The 25,546-nt window shown below is 38.3% G+C and overlaps 1 protein-coding gene across 3 annotated transcripts; it reads left to right on the top strand.

The window, feature by feature from the left end:
- The first annotated feature begins 457 nt into the window (after window positions 1–457).
- Window positions 458–24,943, top strand: Mix23 (mitochondrial matrix import factor 23). Of its 3 annotated transcripts, none has more exons than XM_048346753.1 (5): window positions 458–577; window positions 12,866–12,991; window positions 15,725–15,871; window positions 20,900–20,959; window positions 24,651–24,943. In XM_048346753.1, the coding sequence occupies exons 1-5, from the start codon at window positions 527–529 to the stop codon at window positions 24,699–24,701; spliced, it is 435 nt and encodes a 144-aa protein (XP_048202710.1). In that variant the 5' UTR covers window positions 458–526; the 3' UTR covers window positions 24,702–24,943. The 3 variants fall into 3 exon arrangements, with proteins under 3 accessions (XP_048202710.1, XP_048202712.1, XP_048202711.1); XM_048346755.1 differs by having other exon boundaries at window positions 566–656; XM_048346754.1 differs by lacking the exon at window positions 458–577 and adding an exon at window positions 4,369–4,438.
- Window positions 24,944–25,546: the final 603 nt, after the last annotated feature.

Below are 25,546 nucleotides of genomic sequence, written 5' to 3'. Positions count from 1 at the left end.
CACACACACACACACACACACACACACACACACACACGGCGGCCCCAGGTCTTGTGGCCTTTCAGAACTTCTCTTGGGCCAGTCTGACAGGTTTTCTATTTACTTACAGAAAATTTACCCGCGCTGCCAGAAATGCCCTCGTTATTTTAAGCTTCTTCTCAAATCCCAGATGAGCCTGGGCCTCTCTGGATAGACTGGAGGGGAAGGATTAGAAAAGGCTCAGTTTCCTAAGATTCCCTCTACGGATCTGGTTGGAGTAAACTGTGTCCCCTCTGCAAGAAGATGAAGAGTGGAGTAAACGATCCTGTCTTGGCCAGTTCAGTCTTGCTGACGGGGTTGGAGTGAATAACCAGTCAGTCAGCATGATGACTTATCTCGGAATGGCTAGGAGGCAGCAAAGTCCACGGTACTACAGGTTTACCTTTTCTTTTTTCTTTCTTTTTTTTTCCTTTCTGATCAGGCGGCGCCGCGGACACCTCTGCTCCTCGGCGATTGGCCTGCAGCGGGGTCCTCACGTTTGTCCAATATGGCGGCGCCCAGTGGCGGTGTGAACTGTGAGGAGTTCGCCGAGTTCCAGGTGACATGATTTTCCTCCTGTGGCAAACTTTTCCGACCTTGAGCACCCCAGATCCTCTTCCGTGCTCTGTCTTGGGAGGGTGTCTGAGCCGGTTTGGTGGAAAAGCAGGCGTTTGGAGGCTGTTTGTTTTCAAGCCCCTGGAGGTCATGAGGGGCGCGGGGTTGGCCTTGGGCAGGGAGGCCACCGCGGAGTGGGGTGCTGGGGCGGTGATAGCTCTCCCCGTGCCCCGCAGGCCTTCGCCGGGAAACCGGTCGGTCTTCCCGCGGTAGTAAAGCTGAGCTCGGATTCTGAGGGGTGGTTATGCTCTGGAATCTCTGAACTCAAGTTTTCAGCCTCTGCCATTAACCTTTTAAGTCTACGGGTTTGGTGGGAGAGAAGAGAGTGAAGGAAACTTGTTTACTTGACACAAGAGAATAAAATATTTGGCCCAATTTACTGCTTTGCTTACACGGAACGTTTGCAAGTTGGGGTGGGGGGCGGATTAATGCTACAGTATCTGTTCTGGTGCTATTTATTGCCTGCCTAAACTCTCCTAGGGGAGAAAAATGTAATATTTAAGGAAAGGCCTGTAGATACTTTACTTTCTAACATCTGAGGTTTAGTTCTTATTATTCACTTGTGAACTCAAGAACAAAGGTCTAGATTTGGTTGAGTTGCTATGAAAGTTGTTTATTCCAATACAGATATGTGTCCTGCTGTCTAGTTAGAGTTCAATTTAAAAACCGTTTAAAAATGTATATTGAAACTGTAGTTACTGAAAAAACATGTTTACATACCATTGACCTATCTATGGTGTCAAAAAAGACAAAAGCAAAGTGGTAAACCTAGAGTAAGATTTTTCTTTGCCGCCCCATCCATTTGAATAGTTTGTATTAGTATTTTTGAAGATAACTTCAACAGACTTACTTCATAAATAGACGTTGGGCCAAAGAAATTTATGTAGTGGTTATGCCCTCTTCACCTCAGTTGCTTCTTAGACTAGAATCAGCATAACAGCCAAGCTTAATTTGATAAGAGCGCTGGGTAAATGCACGTACTTGTGGAAATGGTTTGCTGGGGATAGAGCTCTGTGATAGAGCACTTTTCTCATTGGTGAGGTCCAAGGTTTAGCCCTCAGCATGATAGCAAAAGTCTTGGGGCCAGAAATGTTAAATAGGATAAAACGAATTTCTTTGAATTCCAAGTATATTATTTTAGTTTTACCAGCCCATTGGTAGCCTTTCCCTTATCAGATGACATTTCTTTTTTTTTAATTAAATTTTATTGACAAGGTGTTGTGCAAAGGGGGTATAGTTACATAATAAAGCAGTGAATACATTTCTTGTGATATCTTACACCCTCATTTTTCTTTCCCTTCCCTAGATCAGGTAGGCATATATACAATATCCAGTGTACCAAAATCATATACAGTAACCACGTAGGGTATGCCACGGGAAATTCACCTAGAACTTTAAAGATAATGTCAACAGTAGAATCCTCCTGTGTCCTTCTCTTGGAGTTGTTTTTGGTTATCCTCGTCTTATATGATCATGTGTACATAGCTGTTGAGCTATTGTGGTCCACTGATAGGTTTATTCTAGACCTTTTTATGTTTAGTAGTTGTTTAGTTTTAGATACGTAATGTAAAGTCGCTGACCCAACCTTGTGGAAATACCATTTGAAAAGAACTTTGTTTGTTTTGCAGACCTGGTGTGTACTGTCCTCCCTCCCTAACAGTCATATATCAAGGAGACCATGTCCTTTTGTTCTCTGTGTTCTAGGATTGTCTCGGTCAACATTATTTGTTCAAGTTCTGACCATTTCCCTGCGAATACCAATATTTTATCATCTCTAACCACTATGTAGTATTCCACTCTGTATAGGTACCACATTTTTTGAATCCATTCATCTGTAGTGGGGCATCTGGGTTGTTTCCATATTTTGGCTATTGTGAATTGTGCAGCGATAAACATGGATGTGCAAATGTCTTTATGATGTCTTGATAGGATGGATGCCTAGGAGTGTTATGGGTGGGTCATAGGGTATGTCTATGCTGAGCTTTTTGAGGAACCTCCATTCTGTTCTCCAAAGTGGTTGTACTAATTTGCACTCCCACCAACAGTGGAGAAGGGTTCCTCTTTCCCCGCATCCCCTCCAGCATTTGTTGTTGCCTGAGTTCAGAGTATAGACCATTCTAACTGGGGTGAGGTGGTATCTCAGGGTTGTTTTTATTTGCATTTCCTTTACTGCCAGGGATGTTGAACACTTTCTCATATGTTTCTTTGCCATTTTTATCTCTTCTCCTGTGAAGTCTCTCATTAGCACCTTTGCCCATTTAATAATTGGTTTACTGGGTTTGGAGGGGGTTAGTTTTTTGAGTTCTCTGTAGATGACGGATATTAGGCCTTTGTCTGTTGCTGTGCAGGTGAAGATCCTTTTCCATATAGTTGGCTGTCCTTCTAGTTTGGTGGCTATGTCTTTGGCTGTGCAGAAACTTTTTATTTTGTAGTAGTCCCGTTTGTCAAGTCAGATGACATTTCTTGAATTAATGAGTTCATAGAAGTGAGTAGCAGTAGCCTTAAGGTCTGTAGGGAAGTACACAGATTAAGGATTTAGATATTCTGAGTTCTAGTACTGCTTCTGCCATTAACAACCTTTTGGTTTGGAGCTAATCACTTGACTTTAAGATGAAGTGACATTTTAAAATTCTATAATGATTTGATTTTCTAAAACTAGATTTCATAGGATTTCTTTGAGCTGATAAAACATTACGCAGAGCTTAAAGGGCATTTGTTTTTGGGCACTGAATCTTGGTTCATAGTATTTTACCACTTTAGTATTCAAAAAGGCCTCATCCTTTTATTTATTTATTTATTTATTTATTTATTTATTTATTTATTGCCAGTCCTGGGCTTGGACTCAGGGCCTGAGCACTGTCCCTGGCTTCTTTTTGCTCAAGGCTAGCACTGTCACTTGAGCCACAGCGCCACTTCTGGCCATTTTCTATATATGTGGTGCTGGGGAATCGAACCCAGAGCTTCATGTATATAAGGCAAGCACTCTTGCCACTAGGCCATATTCCCAGCCCACTTATTTATTTATTTTTAAGGTAGAGCTTTACTACCACCTAGGCTGGCCTCAAACTCTTGATTCTCCTGCCTGGGCCTCTCATGCATTACCGGCCTGGGCCACCATGCCTGATTATTTTATTTTATTTTATTTTTATGGGAGGGATAGTGTGCTAATACCAGGGCTTATACTCAGGACCTCAGATTCTCACTCTGCCTTCTTTCTCGTGGCTGGCACTCTACCACATGAGCCATAACTACAGTGTGGCATTTGTACTGATTAATTAGAAATAGAGTTTCACAGGCATCTCCACCCTAGCTAGCCTCAAACTTTGATCCTGCACATCTCAGCCTCTTGAGTAGCTAAGATTACAGGTGAGCCACTGGCACTCAGCTGTTTTTTTTTATTTTTAATTTAGCAAAGAAAAATACTTGACAGTTTTTGAATACCCTATTTTTTTTTTTTTTTGGCCAGTCCTGGGCCTTGGACTCCGGGCCTGAGCACTGTCCCTGGCTTCTTCCCGCTCAAGGCTAGCACTCCGCCACTTGAGCCACAGCACCGCTTCTGGCCGTTATGTGGTGCTGGGGAATCGAACCTAGGGCCTCGTGTATCCGAGGCAGGCACTCTTGCCACTAGGCTATATCCCCAGCCCTGAATACCCTATTTTTAAAGAATTAAAAAACTGATGCCTTAAATGCCATTTAATATTCATTCAGCTCATTAATTATTGAATTTCTGCTTAGGCTTCCATTACAACATGATACAGACTCAGTGGCTTAACAACAGAAATTTAGTTTTAGAGGCTGTGTTTTGGTAAGGGCTGTCTTGGCCTGCAGATGATCACAGTTCACTGTATTTTTATATAAGCTCTTCTTACACTTATGCCCAGATGGAAAGGGACCTTTGGTGTCTCTTATTTTTCCTTCTGTTTTTGTGCTGGTACTGGGGCTTGAACTCAGGACCTCGGCACTGTTAGCTTTTTCATTCAAAGCTCTACCACGTGAGCTACAGCTCTGCTTCCTCCTTTTTGGTGGTTAATTCAAGATAAGAGACTTTCCTGTTTTGGCTGGCCTCAACCTTGATCCTCAGATCTCAGCCTCCTGAGTAGCTAGAATGACAGATGTGAGCCTGTGGGACCAGCTTCTCTTCTTACAAAGATAGCACTTTTATCTTATGACCTTCATTTTGTATGTTTTAAGAAATGGGATCTTGCTGTGTTAGCTAGGCTGACCCCAAACTAGTGGGCTCAAAGCTGTTTTTTCTTTCGCAACCTCCCCTGCAGCTACAACTGTCAGTGTAAGCCATCATATCTGGCTTTGACATTTTCCCATTTGTTACTTCCCTACAGGCATCCTATCTCTAGGGGATTAGGAGTTAGTTTCAGTGTGGCCATAAGGGCACGCAGTTCAGTCCATAATAGATACCTACCAGCTGTAGATCCTTGAACTACCTTAGTGACTTGATACAAAACAAGAAACTTAATACAGGTAGGGATATAAAACACGTCAGAAAAACTGAAGATGCAAATAAAATTCTGTAAGTTCAGAGAGAAATGAGTTGAGATGACAGTTGAATTGCATGTTAGATAGAAGGTCCCAGGGGAATTATAGGCAGAGGTAATTATAGATATGCAAAAATAATTTATGTATAGTAATTTATGTATATTATGTATAGTATATGTAAATTATGTATAATTTATGTATAATAATTTATGTATATATCACTTAACAATGGGGACATATTCTGAGAAATGTGTTATTGGGTGATTTAATTGTGCAAATATGGACTGAACCTAGACAAGCCTAGTGCATGTTTAGGTCAAGTCACTCATTGTGACCTCTTGTTATAGCCAAGAGATGAATAAGTAGGAAATGTATGAATCTGCTATATAATAGAAAGAACATATTCTATAAAGTAATATGTGTAGTAAGTGCCAATAACAGCCATTTATTATCATTGTTATTACTAGACATAATTATATGTGTTATATTTTTATATGTTAGGTAGCCCAAACATTTTATTTATCCGTATCACCACATACATACATTATGGTACTTACAGTGACTTCAGTGTCAGTAGGTAATAGGAATTGATTGTTCAGTTCCATTTTAATGGCATAGGACCACCATTTTATATTCAGTCCTTCAAGACATAACATTTCATAATTGCACTTAGGGAAAACAGGAAATCAATATTGTGAGAATATAACAATCTGTAATTTGTGTAATTCCCTGTGTACACAGAAACAGATTGGGATTACACAGATATTTCAGCCAAGTTGTAGGAAGGCATTGAATGCTTAGTGTGAGATTGAGCAGAAATTGTTTAGTAGAGGACAAGATGATCAAAGAAGTACTTTAGTATTAGTGACACTAATACTGAATCAAGACTACTTGGCATTTTTGCAACTAGCTTTTCAGCATTCCTTCCTGTTTTCAGTCACTTTTTTCATAGAACCTTCCTTCAACCTAATATCCATAATGTGATAGCTTCCTACTGTTACTGAATTTTAGAATCCAAACCATTTCTTGAACCTTAGGGCTCAGATAGTACTAAACTTGGCATACAAGGCCTTTTGTAGACCAATTTTAAGTACTTCTTCCTAGACATACTTCTTACCACAGCTGTTATTCTGTGTGAATACGTTTGCATGTGTATGTTGTTACTGGGGCTTGAACTTAGGACCTAGACTCTCTCCTTTAGCTTTTTCAATTGACTGACTGCAAGGCTGGCACTCTGACACTTGAACCATGATCCTCATATCTCAGCCTCCTGAGTAGCTAGGACTACAGGTGTAAGCCACTAGCACAAAGTCAATGAGTATTCTGTCCTAGAATGTCTTAGTGCTTCTGTTAGTACTATTCACTTATTTGTAATTGATTTTGAGTCATATGGTAATTAAGTATAGACTGAATGGATTATTTTTAGCCTTCACTGTGGTTCGTTTTGTTTTGTTTTTTGCCAGTCCTGGGGCTTGAACTCAGGGCCTGAGCACTGTCCATGGCTTCGTTTTGCTCAAGGCTAGCACTCTACCACTTGAGCCACAGCGCCACTTTTGGCTTTTTCTATATATGTGGTTCTGAGGAATTGAGCCCAGGGCTTCAGGTATATGAGGCAAGCACTTTACCACTAGGCCATATTCCCAGCCCCCACCGTGGTTCTTTTTTGTTTCTCGTATTCAACAGTGCCTTGTTCCTGTCTCTGTGGCTGCTGGTAGTCAAAAGTTTTAGGCAGTTGCAACCAAGACTGTGTTTCTGGATAGGGAAAAGAACAGTGTGAACATTGGTGTCAAAATAGGGTTTGAGGAATAAGTTCTATTTGAAAAGAGCATCCTTTAAATGGAATGTACTTCTAGATAACTTTCTGCAAGGGAAAGGAGTTGAAATGTTAAGGGAGTTCCCACATCATTCTTTGGTTATATTGTGTTTTAGTCATATAAATGTCTTTTCCACACCCTCCATTTTCCTTAAATACTGACTCAATTACTAAAAGATTTTTCTGGTTTTTAATCCTAGGAGTAAAGTATATATAAACTACAGGGGAAATGGAAAACTTGCTATACTCCTCCCATTATTAAATATGAGCACTTTCCTGATAAGTAAATTGCCTCCCAATATGATGAGATTTTTAGTTCACAATTTAAAATGCAATTTCTCATGATATGCCTCAACATATAAAGGGTCACATTTTTTAGGATGAATGATAGGGGAGGCTGGAAGCATTATAAAAGTTATCTTTTGCTATTATTTAGAAGCTAATACATATTCTAGGACCTACTGTATACCACTTGCCATCATAAAACCACTGAACATATTTCTACATTACCTCTAAAGGCATGTGTTGCAGTGTATTATATATGAGTTCTATTCTGTGATATCTTCTATGTCTTTTTGTTAAATTTTTATTGTTATTACAAAGATTATAAAGGTAATGTATAGAGAGGTTACAGTTATATAAATCAGGTAAAGGGTACATTTCTTCTTTTTTGTCAGTTGTGGACCTTGAACTCGGGGCCTAGACACTGTCCCTAAGCTTTTTTTTTGCTCAAGGCTAGTGCTCTACCACTTTGAGCCACAACTCCATTTCCAGTTTTTGAGTGGTTAATTGGAGATGAGTCTCATGGACTTTTCTGCCTGGGCTGGTTCCAAACAGCAATCCTCAGATCTCAGCCTCCTGAGTAGCTGGAATTATAGGCATGAGCCACTGATGCCTGGCAAGAGTACATTTCTTTTTGGACAATGTCACCCCTTTCCCTTGCTGTCTTCCAATCTTTGCTTCCTATACTCACCCATAGTTGTATAGTTCATTTTCACATAGTATCTAGTAAGTACCACTGCTGCATTTGTTTACCGTTTGTCCCTCCATTTCTGTGTCTCCTCTTGCACTCCCCAAAACATAAACAAATGAGAAAAGGAAATGAGAGGAAACAGCCTCTTGTTTCCATTTACTAGAGTTCACTTTGATAAACATTATTTTCTATATGCTTTCTTAGTGAATTTGTGTGTGTGCTAGAGTATGCTATTTGGCTAGGCATTGACTGTATAGTTAGTAATTTATAAGTGAGCAACATGATTTATGAGCAGTATTTTTGTGTGTACATTCACTAGCTCTTAATCTGAGAGCTGCCCATCTTTTTCCTTAGGCCCTCTTGGAGTTGCTGTACAAACTCCAGCACTTTTTCCCTGTAAGGACACATGAGCCTGGAGAAGTAATTTATGTAGTTCTTGACTTTCTCCCTTTCCTATTTTGAAAGAAATTATTTCCTTCATATTACTCCTTTCCCCTCATTTTTTTTCATTTTCTTAGCTGTGTATTTTTGTGTGATATTTAAGGATATCTTACAATTATGAGTATATTTTGTGTAGTATAACACTGTCTGCTAAAACTTTCTGTGGTAGTGGAAATAGTCCACATTTGTGCTATCTACATGTGGTAACCACTAGTAACACATGGCTCTCTTCAGCTTTTAATATGTTAATACAACTGAAGAGCCAAATTTTTAATTAAATTGAATTTTAATTTAAATAACCTCACATGCTAGTGTCTGCCATATTGATAGCCCAACTTTAGATGGTATGTTGGTAATCTATGAGTATGCAGAGAAAATTTTATATATTTCTCAGTTCACATTTGTAGGTCCCATCGATAAGACTGCAAAGTCAATTGATTCATTGCCTGGTTAATGCAAATAAATTCCCATTATGTAAGGCCCTTAATAGTATGTCCCAATTGTTTTATTGAAGAAGGATATGGCTATAGTGATTAAAACATAGCCAATGTTCAATTTCAAAAACTGGTTAAAGTTCAGAGTCAGTAAAACCCTAGGAAAGGTTAGGCTCAGTCTTCTTTCACCTAGATTGCTACATTGGTCTTCTGCTACTTTCAATTCTGCTCATTTGTTTTCCAGTCTATGTGCTTTAACTTAAGCAATCATTTTTAAGACACACGTCTATCTGATCATGTAACCTCACAATACTTAAAACTTTTTTTTTAGTAAATACTGAAATCCTATTACATAATACAATAGTAGGCCTTATACATTTGTCCCTTAACCTTTTTTTTTCTTTTTTTTTAATGAATCCACTTAAACTTTTCAGTTCATTTAACATTGTATTTAAATAGCTCCTATTAAGGCAAACTGTAATTCTTTTCAACATTCAGCTTCCCTCATTTAAACCTCTCCTGATTTTTGTGTTCTTTTCCTGTTTTTACAGTGCTAGAGTGCCTTCTTGTTTTGTTTTTGTTTGTTTGTTTTATTTTTCTTTGCCAGTCCTGGGGCTTGAACTCAGGGCCTGAGCACTGGCTTCTTTTTGCTCAAGGCTAGCACTCTACTACTTGAGCCACTTTCCGGCTTTTTCTTTATTATTTTTTTTTTTTTTGGCCAGCCCTGGGCGTTGGACTCAGGGCCTGAGCACTGTCCCTGGCTTCTTCCCGCTCAAGGCTAGCACTCTGCCACTTGAGCCACAGCGCCGCTTCTGGCCGTTTTCTGTATATGTGGTGCTGGGGAATCGAACCTAGGGCCTCGTGTGTCCGAGGCAGGCACTCTTGCCACTAGGCTATATCCCCAGCCCTCCGGCTTTTTCTATATATGTGGTGCTGAGGAATCCAGGGCTTCATGTATAGGAGGCGAGCACTTTACCACTAGGCCATATTCCCAGCCCTAGAGCTCCTTCTTGATCATTGATCCCCGAGTGCTCTCTTCCAGTATCATGGCTTGAAGGTAAAACCAATTTGTTCATATAATTCTACCCTGATTAATGTCTGATAGTGCATTTTTCTACTATGCTTAGATAATCTTAGTAGGCAACTCCAAAGTTAACAAGTCCCAAAGTGAACTTTTTAGAAAACGTGTGCATGTATGCGTGCATGTGCTTCTTTGACAGAATTTCAGACATACTAAAAGAGTGTCGATACCCTTATCCTCCAAGTACTCAGCCCCTAACTCCAACAATTAAGTCATTCTTAATTAAGTCACAGTCATTCTTGTTTAACATTAGTCTACTGCCACCTGACACCCACCCTTGCAAAATTATTTCAAAGTATATTCCAGGAACCATCTATTTTTCCTTTGTTAATATTTAAGACTCTGAAAGATTACAATTTTTGACAATTCCATTACAGTTGACAATAGTTCATCATATTGTCAAATGTCCTGTGAGTCAAGAGAGAATTAGATCTTCCCATTCCTTCCGAATCTTTTCCTTCCTCTGTCTTTTCTGATCCTAATTAATTATTCAAGCTTCACACCTAACCATTGTGTTTCTTTTCTCACCTCTCCTCATTTATGGACATTGTATATTCTCTACTATAAAAAGTACGCTATATAAAAATAATTGCCTAGGGGCTGGGGATATGGCCTAGTGGCAAGAGCGCTTGCCTCATATACTTGAAGCCCTGGGTTCGATTCCCCAGCACCACATATACAGAAAATGGCCAGAAGTGGCGCTGTGACTCAAGTGGCAGAGCCTTGAGCAAAAAGAAGCCAGGGACAGTGCTCAGGCCCTGAGTCCAAGGCCCAGGACTGGCCCAAAAAAAAAAAAAAAATTGCCTAATAAATATGTTTGTACTATCACTTTAAGAATTCCAACTTACAGAAATGGTATCAACAAAAACAGAAAGATGCAGAAAAAGGAGACAAAATAATTTGTTGGGGTTCTTCCCACCCACCCCCACCATCAGACATAGTGCTTGAACTTAGGGCCTGAAATATGTCCCTGAGCTCTTTTTGCTCAAGGCTAGTGGTACTCTAGCACTTTGAGCCATGGTGCCACTTCTGGTTTTTTGGTGGTTAATTGAAGATAAGAGTCTCACAGACTTTCCTGCCCAGGCTAGCTTTGAACCAGGCTCTTCAGATCTCAGCCTCCTGAGTAGCTAGGATTACAAATACGAGCCACCAGTGCCAAGCTTGCTTGAGTTTTGTTGTCTGAATTATGGGCCTTTTACAAGCCATTTTGTAAGGACATAGAAAGGACATTCCAGTCAATAAATTAAAGATTAATTATAGCCTTACATTGAATGGACTAAGTGGTTGTTAGAATTGGAAACACTCTTTGTAGTAGCCTCACGGGATAAAATAGTTGCAATGTGCAGAAACTAAGGATATCTGTTAATATATTAATAATGGTTAACTTATAATTTTTTGTGTGTGGTCGTTTTTTTTGTTGTGGTTGTTTTGTTTTTGCCAGTCCTGGGGCTTGAACTCAGGGCCTGCACACTATCCCTGGCTTCTTTATGCTCAAGGCTAGCGCTCTACCACTTGAGCCACAGCTCCACTTCCGCTTTTTTCTATATATGTGGTGCTGAGGAATCAAACCCATGACTTCATGTATACAAGGCAAGCACTCTACCACTAGGCCATATTTCCAGGCTCATTAACTTATAATTTTTATCTAAAACTTTTTTCTATTTTTTTGAAATGACAGTAATACTTTAGTCTTAGTAATTAAGAAATTAAGGAGTTAATTTCCATTATAAATTTTGTTTGATCCAAGAAACAGACTGGTATGTTGACAGAGCTACAGTGAAGCAAATTTGCTTTTATACATATTAATAGCAAATGTTAACTTGGATGTTTTCAGTAGTAGTTATGTTCCTAGCTTAATGTAATTCTGTTTTCCTGATGATTTTTTCAGTGAGCTTGAATTGTTTTTATTTTGTTTGTTTGCTGTTTGTTGATGGTTCAGGGTTTTGAACTCAGAACCTTGTAATTTCTAGGTTGGTACTCTACCCCTTGAGCTATGCCCTCAGTTGTTGTTTATAAATTTAAGGAACCATCAAAAAGGAGGGGCTTCGTGCTAAAATTCTGTTTCAGAGCTTATATTAACTGCAGAATGTAGCCAGTGCCCAGTTGTTAGTGTTCTGGTCTCAGTTTGGGAAGAAGCTGTGTTGTTCAAATATTTGCCTCCCTCCCTCTTTCCTTCCTTTTTTTCTTTCCTTTCTACCTTCTTTCTTCCTTCTCTCCCAGAGGCGGGACACAGCCCTAGCTGCATCACCAGCCACCAAGCAGTCTTCAGTTTCCTGCCCTTTAGACGTTCCTTTTCTTTTCTCTCTCTCTCTTTTTGTTGTTTGGCTTCTTGATGAGGAGAGGCATGTGAAATGTAAGCTAAAGGGGGTTACTAGGTAATTCCTACTTGTTCTATGAATAAGAAAACGAATGAAGTTTTATTTCTCCTCTGGCAGTATGTTTTGCTTTACTTTTTTTTAATCACAAAAATAATACTATCATAGGAAAAAAGGAGAAGTATGAAATGAAAACCTAAGTTATATCACAATTTCGGAGAGTTTCCTACTAACTACCAGTAACAGTTTTTTGTATGTTTTTCAGTGTATTTTGCAATGACAGGTAAGAGGAAATAAAGCACGCAATTATGCCAGTGGTTATGAAGAATGTGTGGTAATGACGTTCACAAGAAGACATTTTGAACTATATGGCAGAATAGGAAAAACATACTGTTTTTAAGTACCATGCCAGCAAATGGAATTTAAATATGAGCAAAACAGTCTTAAACATAAAGATGGCCACAGCTGAAGACTTGGTGCCCACTACTAGAATTATTATTACATGATTTACCTATCATCTTTGTAATAAAGATTTTCTTAGGTATTTGGCATTGTTTCCTCACTTCTAAATAGAAAGGATTGTGGACTAAACAAAAGACTTTATTTTTGGTTATATACTTATTTTTTTAAATCATTGAACATGCCATTCAGGTAATATTCTTTTATTTTAAATATGTATAGGAATTACTCAAGGTGATGAGGACAATTGATGACAGAATAGTACATGAATTAAACACTACGGTCCCAACAGCTTCCTTTGCAGGGAAAATTGATGCCAGCCAAACCTGTAAACAACTTTATGAGTCTGTAAGTGTATCTTTTGAGTCTCTCTTTTGTGCTTCTTTTATGCCTTTCTTTGCAGGCAAAATAAGACATCCTTTGACATATATCTAAATTGTGAATAAACACTTAATGGTTCCTTGCCCACACCTGGTGAGATATATATAGTTTTATATATATAGTTAGTCCAGGTTCTACAGACTTAAGCAAATGAATCTCATGCACATGAAGTGATAGTTCTAAAAATGAGAGGAATAGTTGTGTAGATTCTTTGTTCCACAGCCTTTAACTTGAGAAGGAGATTTTGTACACATGTAAAGCAAGATAAGAACAGGGACAAAGGTTTGACTTAATCAGCCCTAAGAGAGAGAGCTGAAAGAAGGAAAAAGTAAAGCCCTTTTAGATGCTTCTTATTTCTTGAAAAATACAAGCATATGGCAGATGCCAGAGAGCCAAAGCTACAGATAAATGATCCTTTCCTGAGGCTTTGTTTTTTGTTTTTTTTTTTCAAATTTTTATTATCAAACTGATGTACAGAGCGGTTACAATTTTATACGTTAGGCATTGGTGGTTTTTCAAGTATATATTTTTTATTTCATTTTTGTATTTCTCATTTAATTTCCAGAAGGAGATGGAAAGCGCTACCACCCTAATATTACTGTTTGCTTTCATAGTCCTATAAAAAGGTATTACATGAAGCCTAAAATGTATTTCACAACCATCAAAAATGTTATTTTTATTTATATATTACAGCTTATTTATATCAATTAATTTGGAGCATTCATTGCTTATATTTTCTTTTATAGTAAAGTATGTCATCTTTTTGAGTGATCAGCTAAATATTGTAGTTTTTAAAAGTTGCAAGGTGTGGACTTTAATGAGTAGTATCTGGGATCAGAAGCAGAAGAATGAAGCCAAGTCCTAATTTACTGTAAGGTTGACATTTATGTACAATAGTAATAATAGTTGCTGTTATTATTTATTTCAGAATGGGCTTGCAAAGTGCCCAACCAGGAAGTACCACTGAATTTCATTAAATATTGTCCTAGTTGAGAAATCTGTGAAATACCCAGATTGTTCATAGTCTCCTTGACTTTGTTTAGTCCCTGATCTACCCTGATCATAGGAGTTGATATGTAAAGTTGCTATGAAGCATGAGTTCTAGAAATTCCAAATCTCAAAAGTATACTCACAGTAAATGTAAAATAATTTCAGTGAGATTCTGACTAATCACATCATATTTCTAAGATGGAAATCTTAGCTTTATAGTCTTTACTCTTAACATAAAGATAAAATGTCATACCAAACAAATCTACAAACTCAAAACTGTCCTTTACAAATACAAATGTTTGAGGTATCATCAAATCTGGCTATAATAAAACAGAGACCGAAATTGTCTATGATCATGGGAGTGTGCTTGAAAAAGACCATTATACCTTGGTAATAAAGAAAAAGAGATAAGAAACATATTGTTTTGTTTCTACAGGTAGAGGTTATTAAAGAGTTCAGTCACACAGTTGTCACAACTACTAATCAGTGTTTCATGTATGTTCTCTTCTTTTGGAGGGTGCAGTTCCAGACTTGATTTCAGAGCCTCATACTTGCCTGGTAGGCACTGTATTGCTGAGTCAGTTGTTCAACCTCCCTCCCTCCTTTTTATTTTGATGGTACCAGTTTGCACTCAGGGCATTATACTTATAGTTGGCATTCTGCCACTTGAGCTGTGCCTCCAGTCAGCTTTTTGCTGGTTATTTTGGAGATTGACTCTCCTGGACTTTTCTGCTCAGGTTGACTTTTCAGCCAAAAGTCTTTCAGGTCTCAGCCTATAGAGTAGTTAGGATTACAAGTGTGAGCCACTGGCACCCAGCCTGTACTGGTTATTTTTGATAGGATCTTGCTTCCTGTCCAGGCTTGTGCCCATACCTTAATTCCCCTAATTTAGGCTTCCTGTCCTAGCTGAGGAGACAAGCAACCATGACCAGCTTCTTTCCATTGAGATGGATTCTTAACAGACTTTTCTGCCTAGGCTAACCTGAAACCTCAATCTTCCCAAACTAGGTTTCTCACACAGCTTAGGATGTCAGGTGCGGAACCACTGCAACCAGCTATTGGAATCTCAGAACCTTTTCTGCCTGAACTGGCCTCAAGCCACAATCCTCCCTATTTTCACATCCCAAGTAGCTAGGATTATAGGCATGAACCACTAGGGACCAGCCATGGTTTTTGTTGTTATTGTTTTACCAGCACCTGCACTTCAACATCTTGAACAAGTACATATAACATTCTTTATTTTTACTGTAACTAAGATCTCCAGATCTCTTCCTGTTGACAGTCTATGACTGGAAAAATTTTAAATGATTAAAAAGAGGAGGAATAGCAGTAAGTACCCTGAGCGGGGAAGATGTGGGATACAAGAACACCTGAATGTAAGGGGAGACAGAGACAGAGGCCAAAGGAGGCCAAAGCGAAAAAAATCTAGCAAGGCCACCATGGCTGAGAGGAGCAGGAAATATTACTGGAGGCAAATGGAGGAAAAAGACACTCAGACTTCATGCCTTCCACCTTCAGCACTACCCCCTTTTATCTATTTGAAAGTGGTTTAGTTAATGCAAAACAACCTTCTCAACCATGCATTCAGTTTTTAAAAATTGTTTTAGAAAGTATGAATTTTTGAAGTTTCAGTAAAGATTTTTAAATATTAAAATGTGATGATGCATTGATATGATTTCTTTCCTCCATTTTATTCCTTTCTTCTTTTAGTTGATGTCAGCTCATGCCAGTAGGGACAGAGTTATAAAAAATTGCATAGCCCAGACCTCAGCAGTAGTAAAACACCTCCGAGAAGAGAGAGAAAAGAATTTGGATGATTTAGCATTATTAAAGCAACTTAGAAAAGAACAGACAAAGGTAAGTTGGACAAAACTTACATTCTCAAGCAAAGATTTTGTAGCCTTCAAAATAAAGATAGTTTTTATTTTAAGTAAGATATTGTTATATCTTTTTAAAAAAAGGTGACAAGGAGATTACAATAAGGTATATGTTAATAAATGAATGCGCATTATATAAACAGATACAATATAATACCTTTGGGCAAAATAAGCATGTAACCATATTTCATGTTCATTCCTTTATTTGTTCCCTGCTGTATAGGACAAAGGATCAATACAGATCAACATCATATCACATCCATATCTACTTTTTGATAATTAACTCGAAATAATAGTTTGAAAGTCTAACTTTTGATTTAATTCTGTAGACATCTTTATGTAGAAAATACTTAACTTTAATCTGTGACAATTGCTTAACTTTAGGACATCATTTTAGCCATGCAAATATAGTATTATTTGAATATAATTAATATTAATCCATAATTAACTTTTCTATGTAGAAATTGTTATGGGTCTTTGGCTCTTTGAACTGTGTTTGTCCTACTTACCCAATATCCGTGCTGTTTTTTACTTTTGAGAAAGTAGGAAGGAGCTCCTCATCTAGAATTATCTGAGAGGAAACCTTATTTTCCTATGACAAACATAATGTAGCTAGGGTATAAGCCTCCAAACACAATTAAAGTAGTGTATCTGTTTCCTTATAGTCCTTGTATGTGACATGTCAATGAAACCATTGACACGCACAGCACACAGTCATCCCTCTGTACCTAAAGTTACTTCCAGGACTACTGTCCACTTACCAGTGATACTGAAATCCACATATCACTAACTCCTTTTTACAAAGAGGCATAGTATTTGCATATCTCATATACATTCTCCCTTGTATTTTAAATCACCTCTAGGTTACTTATAGTAATACCTAATATGACTAAAATGGTAGAGCTACTGTCAAGCAAGTGTTCAAACTATAGTACCACAAAAAATTACAACAAAACATAATAGAAAGTAATTACAAGGCAAACAAATCATTAAGTTATTAAGTACATGCAATTTTCTTCCCAAAGATTTTTTTGTGCACAATTGTTTAAATCAACTGATGCAGAACTTACAGCAGGTTGGCTATATTTTATGTGGAATGCGTTGGTCTTGTTTTTTGTTTCGTTTAATTTCACAATTGAAAGTTACAAAGAACTATAAGGAACTGCCATTTACCTTTTACCTGTATTCTCTTACTCTTTACATTTTGTTCCACCTACTTTACAATCCATTTCCTGCCCTCTTTTTCCTTCTCTTCATTCTTCTTGCCCTCCTCTCTCTTCCCTCTCACCACACACTACACACATAATTATATTTACCTGATCGTGTTTGAGGGTGTGGTAGACATATCGTACCCTTCACCCTTAAAAATGTTTGCTATTTGTTAGTAATAGGGACTTTTTCCTAGGTGATCACTATCTAATTATCAAAATCTTGTCTGTATTTTAAAATATGCCAGTGGAATAGAATCATGTGCTTCAAACTAAATAGTTGTGAAATTTGCCCTTTATTTAGTAGATGTACTCAAAATTCGATAGGGGATCTTCCTGTCTCTTTGTAGCCATTAGGGGCTGGGGGGAAGTCTTGTGGCTCTAGATTTTCATTCTGTCAGTTGAGTGTGTCTCACTAGATACACAACTACTGTCAGCTACTTTCTTTATTCATGACCACTGTTTGAGGTCTAAACTCCATACCTTCTCACACATCAGTAGAATCTTCACCTGGTGAACTTTGGCACTAATGACTTACCCTAGCCTCAGTATGACCATTTATACATTTATATGAAGCTGGGCTAAGTCTAGGTAAATTTTTATTTTGTGTTTCTTGAAGATGATTTCTAAAGGAAAATGCAAGACAGAGCTCTTAAATCAGAAACTGAAAGCTCACTGTAAGTACAAGTCAGAGAATAGAGTAACGCTTGTTGGAAGGGAGCAAAGTTCAGAATTAAACTACTGAGTATTTAGAAGTAATTATGTTACATTTAATTATTCTTTAGCCCTCTGATCTGTCCTTTTACCCTTATGCCTGGAAAGAATTACTAGAACACCAGCTGCCAGGAAGGAATTAGAAAGCAATCAGTGAGTTATATAACGTTTGCGTTTCAGCCTATAATTTTTTTTGCCAATCCTGGAGCTTGAACTCAAGGCCTGAGCACTGTCCCTGGCTTCTTTTTGCTCAAGGCTAGCACTCTAACACTTGAGCCATAGCGCCACTTCTGGCTGTATACAAGGCAAACACTCTACCACCAGCTCATATTCCCAGCCTTCAACCTATAATTTATAGGAGTAGAGGGCAAAAATTAATTGCATCCAGATATAGGGAAAAGTGAATATTTTTTTTTCCTTCAAGTTTGCTATGAGGATTATGGGGCCAGAAAAAGTAAGCTCTTAAAATGGTTCCAGCTCTCTCTCCTTATTTTCTATATAAGGGAAAGCCAAGATCCAGAACTGACGTCCTAAAGTAAGTAGGCCTGGGACTTTAACCCTCTTCTAACTTTGGGTTCCGTCAATTTCTTCATCTGAAGTCATGACTACTAGCTAAATTTAACTTGTTTTGTGAGCATATCATATATACAGAGATGCCAGTCTAAAAGTCCCTTTTTTTCTACCAACTCCCTAACTTAGAAAATGTACCATCATGGTTGGGTTTCACCTCTTAGTGGCCTCTGATAAATTGTTTACCTATTTAAGACTTAGTGTCCCCCAAAGAAACACATCTCAGAGCTGAAAGTTTGCTCACAGTACTGCCATAATTAATAGAACTTGGCTGTATTACCTATAATGTTTTAATTAGGGCATAGGACAAGTTATAAACATAAAGATATAATTGCTTTGTAAGTTCTGGTTTTCTGTCTGCAAAATGGATGTTTCCATTTCTGTGAGGATTAAATTATATAGTGTATTAAGGACTAGCAAAGTACACAGTAGTAGTTCCTTTCCTTTACTCTTGAGTCTCTGGGACTTGTTGAATGAATCTTCTTAGGTTATCAACCAGTAGTTTCTGCCCTTTATTCAGCCCATAGTTAAGGGTTAAGTGTAGGGGCAGGAGGTCAGAGGACTTTTCTCTGTCACTATTTTCTCTTCATTAATTTCATAAACCTGTCCCTCTATGAAATGAGAAAATCATGTAAATCCTTTTTTTTTGCCAGTCCTGGGCTTTGGACTCAGGGCCTGAGTGCTGTCCCTGGCTTCTTTTTGCTCAAGGCTAGCACTCTGCCACTTGAGCCACAGCGCCACTTCTGGCCATTTTCTGTATATGTGGTGCTGGGGAAATCGAACCCAGGGCTTCAAGTATACAAGGCAAGTGTTCTTGCCCACTAGGCCATATCCCCAGCCCCCATGTAAATCCTTTTTTTTCCCATAACATCCCTTTTAATATTTGAAAGCAGTTATGAAAACTCTTTGGTGTATTATCACATTCTATTCTTCAACTGAAGGCTTGTTTGTTTTTTAAGTTGTTTCTTTTTTGGCAATCAGTTTAGAGCTTTACAGGCTAGGAAAGCTTTTGGTTGTATGGTTCAGGGGAGATTGTTAGGGAGCTTATTCAGGTTTGTTTTTATCCTACCTATGTCACAGGATTCTTTGGCAGAAATCTTTCCCTTAATTCCACATTTCTACCATTCATTATCTGCCTATACTTTGGTACCAACTCTAAGTCTATGAAGGGAGCAGATTTCATTGCATGTAGATTTCTCAAATCTTCTTTGGCCTGAGGCATCTCTTGATTTGGTCTGTATCTTTGGCATGGGTGTCATATTTGTGGTTGCCCAGATATTGTCTGGGCCTCTAGTCTGCTTTTCCTGAAGCAGGCCTGGTATCAGACTCCTGACATATTTAACCTATAGTACCTGTAGTTTATGCTTTTTTTTTTTCCCTCCTGCTTTTCCTGAATATTTTCAAGCTCTTTCCTGAAACTATACCTAACTTCTCTTTCAAGCCCCTCTAATCATGTGATCAGAAATATGATGTCTTTTTTTATAGTCTCCTTCCTATTTCTGTTTTCCAGATTTTTTTCTTAAATCTTTATCCAAATCAATTTGCCACTTTCTTGTCCTTTCTTATTTGCCTGGACTTTCTTTCAAAGTATACAGTTGTATTTTCAATTTCTGGAGCTAGAATTGTAATATTCAAGGACACATGAAGAGTGTGTGTGTGTGTGTGTGTGTGTGTGTGTGTGTGTGTGTGTGTGATTTTGGTGCTTAAACTCAGGGCTTTCACTCCTGCTTGGCTTTTTTGCTCAAAGCTGGTGCTCTACCACTTGAATAGCACCTCCAGTCTAGCATTTTAGTTGTTATCTGGAGATGGAGTCTTAAGGACTTTTCTGTCCCTGCTGGCTTGAACCAAGAATCTTAGATCTCAGCCTCATAAGTAGCTAGGGTTACTGGTCTGAACACTGCCACTCAGCTTGAGTATGCTTTTTTTGGCTTGTCCTGGGGTTTGAACTCAGGGCCTGTGCACTGTCCCTGGCTTCCTTTTGCTCAAAGTTAGCACTCTACCACTTGAGCCACAGCACCACTTCCGGCTTTATCTGCTTTTGTGGTTCTGGGGAATCAAACCCAGGGCTTCATGCTTGTTATGCAAGCACTCTATTGCTAAGCCACATTCCTGCCCCATTGAATACATGTTTTTTATAAATACTGTCATGGAAGCTATATAGCAATTCATAGTCCCACTAAAAATTATGTACTGTTTCTGTGTACTAAAATTTCTCACTTTCATTATGACAGATTGATCAGACTTCCTTTTTGTCATATTATGATTGAATGAGAGTGAACTTCTTTAAAAATGTGTTTATTGTCCATGTGTTTATCTTCTGTCATCTGCTTGGGCAAAGTAACCATTTAGAATTTAATAATCAATATGGAATGAGAAGATTGTGTCACAGAAGACCCCAAAATGTACACCATTAACCATCAGCAATATGAAAGCAGAGGCTGTTTTTGTTGTGAAATTGTAATATCCTGGTTTAGCTCTTTCCATTTATAACTTTAGTGTTTTCTCCTTTCTTACAGTTGAAATGGATGCAGTCAGAACTCAATGTTGAAGAAGTGGTAAATGACAGGAGCTGGAAGGTATAAAATAATGTTGGCTCTTAGAGAGAAATAGAAGGGAAATAGCATAACCAAAGAAAGGAACAAAAAAGTGTCCAGAGGTTCCAAGGAAAGCAGGGATCCTTCACTGACAAGTAACCTGGGGCTTTTTAACTTTCCCTGGTGGTGTTGGGTTGCTGGGATTAACATCAGTGTAGATACAGCTTGTAACAGTTCTGCAAGAATATGAGAGAATTTTTTTTACCTGCCATGGTAACAGAATTGGAAACATTTCTCTGTCTCCTAATACTAATTATAGACATATTTGATATCTAGAGTTTTTACTGTATTGAACTAAGGCCTTTTGAAGATGTTAATAAATTAATCTCTGTGATCAGTTACTTCACATCAACTTTAATCACATCAGCTACTCTGTTAGGTGTTTCTCTAACATCTGATCAGGAAGCTTTACATTGTATATATTTTTACTACACCTCATAATAAGATTGTTACTGTTCATAGATGCTCATACTCATTGCTACCTTTGTAGTTCTAATTAGCAACTGGATTGGGGCATGAGATTCCTATAGTCAAAATTCACAAAATGAAAAAAATGAACCGAAGGTTCTATTTTAGCTTTGAAATTCACTGATGGAATGGTGTTAACCTACTCAAAACCTAAAATTCCACACCAAAGTTGCTAGCATCATTTCAGCATTGTGATTCATAGTATCTTATTAAATGTAATTGCACAGAAGACATCAACCATAGAAGAAACAGCTGGATAAATACCATTCTGAAAGGTAAAAAGAACAGTGTTCTTGGCTTGACCGCTGTCTTCTTAGCTGGACATCTTCTGAGTTTCATATTCTGGCTACTGAGCACTGGCTTACCTTTGAACTCCTTGCATTGAATAACTGTTTTTTATCCCAAGTTCCTTAGTTTCAGAAATAATCATTTTTCAAAAAATATGCATTTGATCATTAAAAATAATACTATTAGTATCAGTCTGGAACAAAAATAAACAATGTTACAACATACTGAATCATGAATGAGTTCTAGAATACAAGTTGTTGTTCTTTGCTTTCTGACATTTCTTTTCCTATCCAGTTTGCCAAAGATAGTAGTACTTGGAAGACTGGGGCAGGAGGTTGGCAAGTTTTAATCCAGTCTGGGCAACATAGCAAATAATTTTTATTTATTTATTTTGGTGGGTTTGTTGTTGTTGATGTTGTTGATTGTGGAGCTTGAACTCAGGGCCTGGGCACTGTCCCTGAGCCTGTTGGTACTCAGAGCTAGCACTCTACCACTTGAGCCACAGTGCCACTTCCAGTTTTTTAGTTAATTGGGGATAAGAATCTCATGGGGACTTTTCTGCCTGGGCTGGCTTTGAAACGTGATTGTCAGATCTCAGCCTCCTGAATAGCTAGGAACCACCAGTGCCGGGCTAGCAAATAAATTTAAGGCCAATCATAACTACGAATTGAGACCCTAACTCAAGAACTAAAGCACTAGACGGAAAAATTCTGCTTCATATCCATTTTCTAATATATTCTTTTTTCAAGCTTTTATGTGTACATCTCTCCTACTTTGTTACACAAACAACACATGTAATACCACATGTTAGTACATATTGGAGTTCTTTTCAAATCAGAATATAAAAAGCTTCCTTAAGCTAGGCACTGATGTAATCCTAGCTACTCAGGAGGCTGAGATCTTAGGATTTCGGTTCAAAGCCAGCTGGGGCAGGAAGTCTATGAGACTCTATGTATAATAAACTATTCAGAAAAGACTGGAAGTGGTGCTATGGCTCAAGTGGTAGAGTGCTAGTCTTGAGCACAAAGAGGCTTAGAAACAGCGCTCAGGCCCTAAGTTCAAGCCCCAGGACCAGCAAAAACAAAAATAACTTCCTTTCTTACTCTCTTTTGATCACTTTATTTCTTTTGCTTGTGTTTTAATAAGTCCTATAATAACATATAGGTCATTCTAATATTTACAATATGCTACTTGTTTTGATTTTTAAGGAGCAGAGTAAAGCAAAAAAATTTGAAATTTTATATAATTCAGGAAAACATTAGTACAGTTGGCAGGTTTTTTTATTTTAAGTTTTTATTATAAAACTGATGTACAGAGAGGTTACAGTTTCATACGTTAGGCATTGGATACATTTCTTGTACTTTTGTTACCTTGTCCCTCATACCCCCCTCCCCCCTCCCCCTTACCCTTTCCCCCCCTGAGGTGTTCAGTTCACTTACACCAAACAGTTTTGCAAGTATTGCTTTTGTAGTTGTTTCTCTTTTTTACCCTGTCTCTCTCAATTTAGTATTCCCTTTCAATTTCCTAGTTCTAATACCCGTATACACGGTTTCCAATATACTCAGATAAGATTACATCGATAGTGTAGATACAGTCACAAGAAGGTGATACAAGAACATTATCAATAGTAGAAGCTACAGATACACATGGGATGTTGAAAGTAGTTACAACTGTGATATAACAATCATTTCCATAAAATGGAGTTCATTTCACTTAGCATCATCTTATGTGATCATAAGGGTATAGCTATTGGGCTCTTGTGATCCTCTGCTGTGACTTGCCTAAACCTGTGCTAATTATTCCCAATAAGGGAGACCATAGAGTCCCTGTTTCTTTGGGTCTGGCTCACTTCACTTAGTATAATTTTTTCCAAGTCCTTCCATTTCCTTACACATGGGGCAATGTCATTCTTTCTGATAGAGTCATAAAATTCCATTGTGTATATGTACCACATTTTCCTGATCCATTCATCTACTGAGGGGCATCTGGGTTGGTTCCAGATTCTCACTATGACAAATTGTGCTGCAATGAACATTGTTGTGCTGGTGGCTTTACTGTGATTTTGTTTGTGGTTTTTTGAATAGATACCCAAAAGTGGGGTTGCTGGGTCATAGGGGAGTTCTGTATTTAGCCTTCTGAGGAGTCTCCATACTGCTTGCCAGAGTGGCTGAACCAGTTTACATTCCCACCAACAATGAAGTAGGATTCCCTTTTGGCCACATCCCCTCCAACAACTGTTATTGTTAGTTTTCTTGATATATGACATTCTTACTGGGGTGAGATGGAATCTCAATGTTGTTTTGATTTGCATTTCTTTTATGGCCAGTGGTGTAGAGCACTTTTTCATATGTCTCTGGCCATTCTCATTTCCTCATCAGAGAAGTCTCTTTGTAAGTCTTTAGCCCACTTGATGAGCGGGCTATTGGTTGTTTGCGGTTTTGTTTTGGAAGAAGGTAATTTTTTTAGTTCTGCGTGTATTTTTTTTTAATTTATTTTTTATTTTTGGCCAGTCCTGGGCCTTGGACTCAGGGCCTGAGCACTGTCCCTGGCTTCTTCCCGCTCAAGGCTAGCACTCTGCCACTTGAGCCACAGCGCCGCTTCTGGCCGTTTTCTGTATATGTGGTGCTGGGGAATCGAACCTAGGGCCTCGTGTATCCGAGGCAGGCACTCTTGCCACTAGGCTATATCCCCAGCCCTGCTGCATGTATTTTAGATATGAGAGTTGGCAGGTTTAATATTAAAATTATTTTATGTGCACTTAGCAGCTATTTTGACCTGCTGAGGAAACTCCACTGTTCCCTGAATCTGTTGACCTAGAGCAGAAATGATAATATGCTAATATGTCAAATTGGATTTAAATTCAGGTTTGAATTTTCAGGATGACTCAATAATTTTTGTTTCTATTTAAATATCCTAGGTGTTTAATGAACGCTGCCGAATTCATTTCAAGCCTCCAAAGACTGAATAAAGGAGTTGTTTTTTTCTAAAGGACAAGGTCATCTCATCAGAGCTAAACATGACAGATATCAACAGGGTGGGCTTCCTAGAATGATTTCTGAGCCAACAGTCCAAGTCCTTTTGTTGATTTCAGCCCCACTTAGCCAAGACCTCAAGTCTAAGTAATTCTGATAATTATGAGTAATTAACTGCTATTTTATACTGATTCTGTAAAAAAAAAATGTTTTGTAAGTATTAAAAAGAATTTTCTGACTTGGTGTATGTATTTATTTGATGGCTTTCCTAGTTGAGACAATAAATTCTCCTAAGAAAATTGGCACAGGGGACTGGGAATGTAGCTTAGTGGTAGAGTGCTTGCCTAGCATGCATGAAGCCCTGGGTTCCATTCCTCAGAACCACATAAACAGAAAAGGCTGGAAGTGGTGCTGTGGCTCAAGTGGTAGAGTGCTAGCCTTGGGCAAATGAAGCTCAGGGACAGTGCTCAGGCTCCGAGTTCAAGCCCCAGGACTGGCAAAAAAAAAAGAAAAAAATTTAAGATAAGAATTATTAAAAAGAAAGTTGGCACATACTTTCAATATCTGATTGTACATGCTTTCTGACCTTTACAAATTTATTGGTATGGATATGGATGGGCCTTTTTTGGTTGTTGGTCGTGGATGAATTTGAGGTTTTTTGAGGGTGCTTATTTCTGTTGTTTAATTGTTTTAGTGGTTTTGTTTGTTTTTGAGACAGGGTCTTTCTGAGTATTCTAGGCTAGTCTGGAATTTACTACTTAGTATGTGGCCTAGGTTGACCTTGAGCCCTGTGATCTGCCTCTGCTTCCCAAATGCTAAGATTACAGATGTTTCCCACCAC

This window comes from Perognathus longimembris, chromosome 5 (genome assembly GCF_023159225.1).
Source record: "Perognathus longimembris pacificus isolate PPM17 chromosome 5, ASM2315922v1, whole genome shotgun sequence".
In the NCBI taxonomy this organism is placed as follows: domain Eukaryota; kingdom Metazoa; phylum Chordata; class Mammalia; order Rodentia; family Heteromyidae; genus Perognathus; species Perognathus longimembris.
This window is presented reverse-complemented; position numbering and strand designations above follow the sequence as displayed.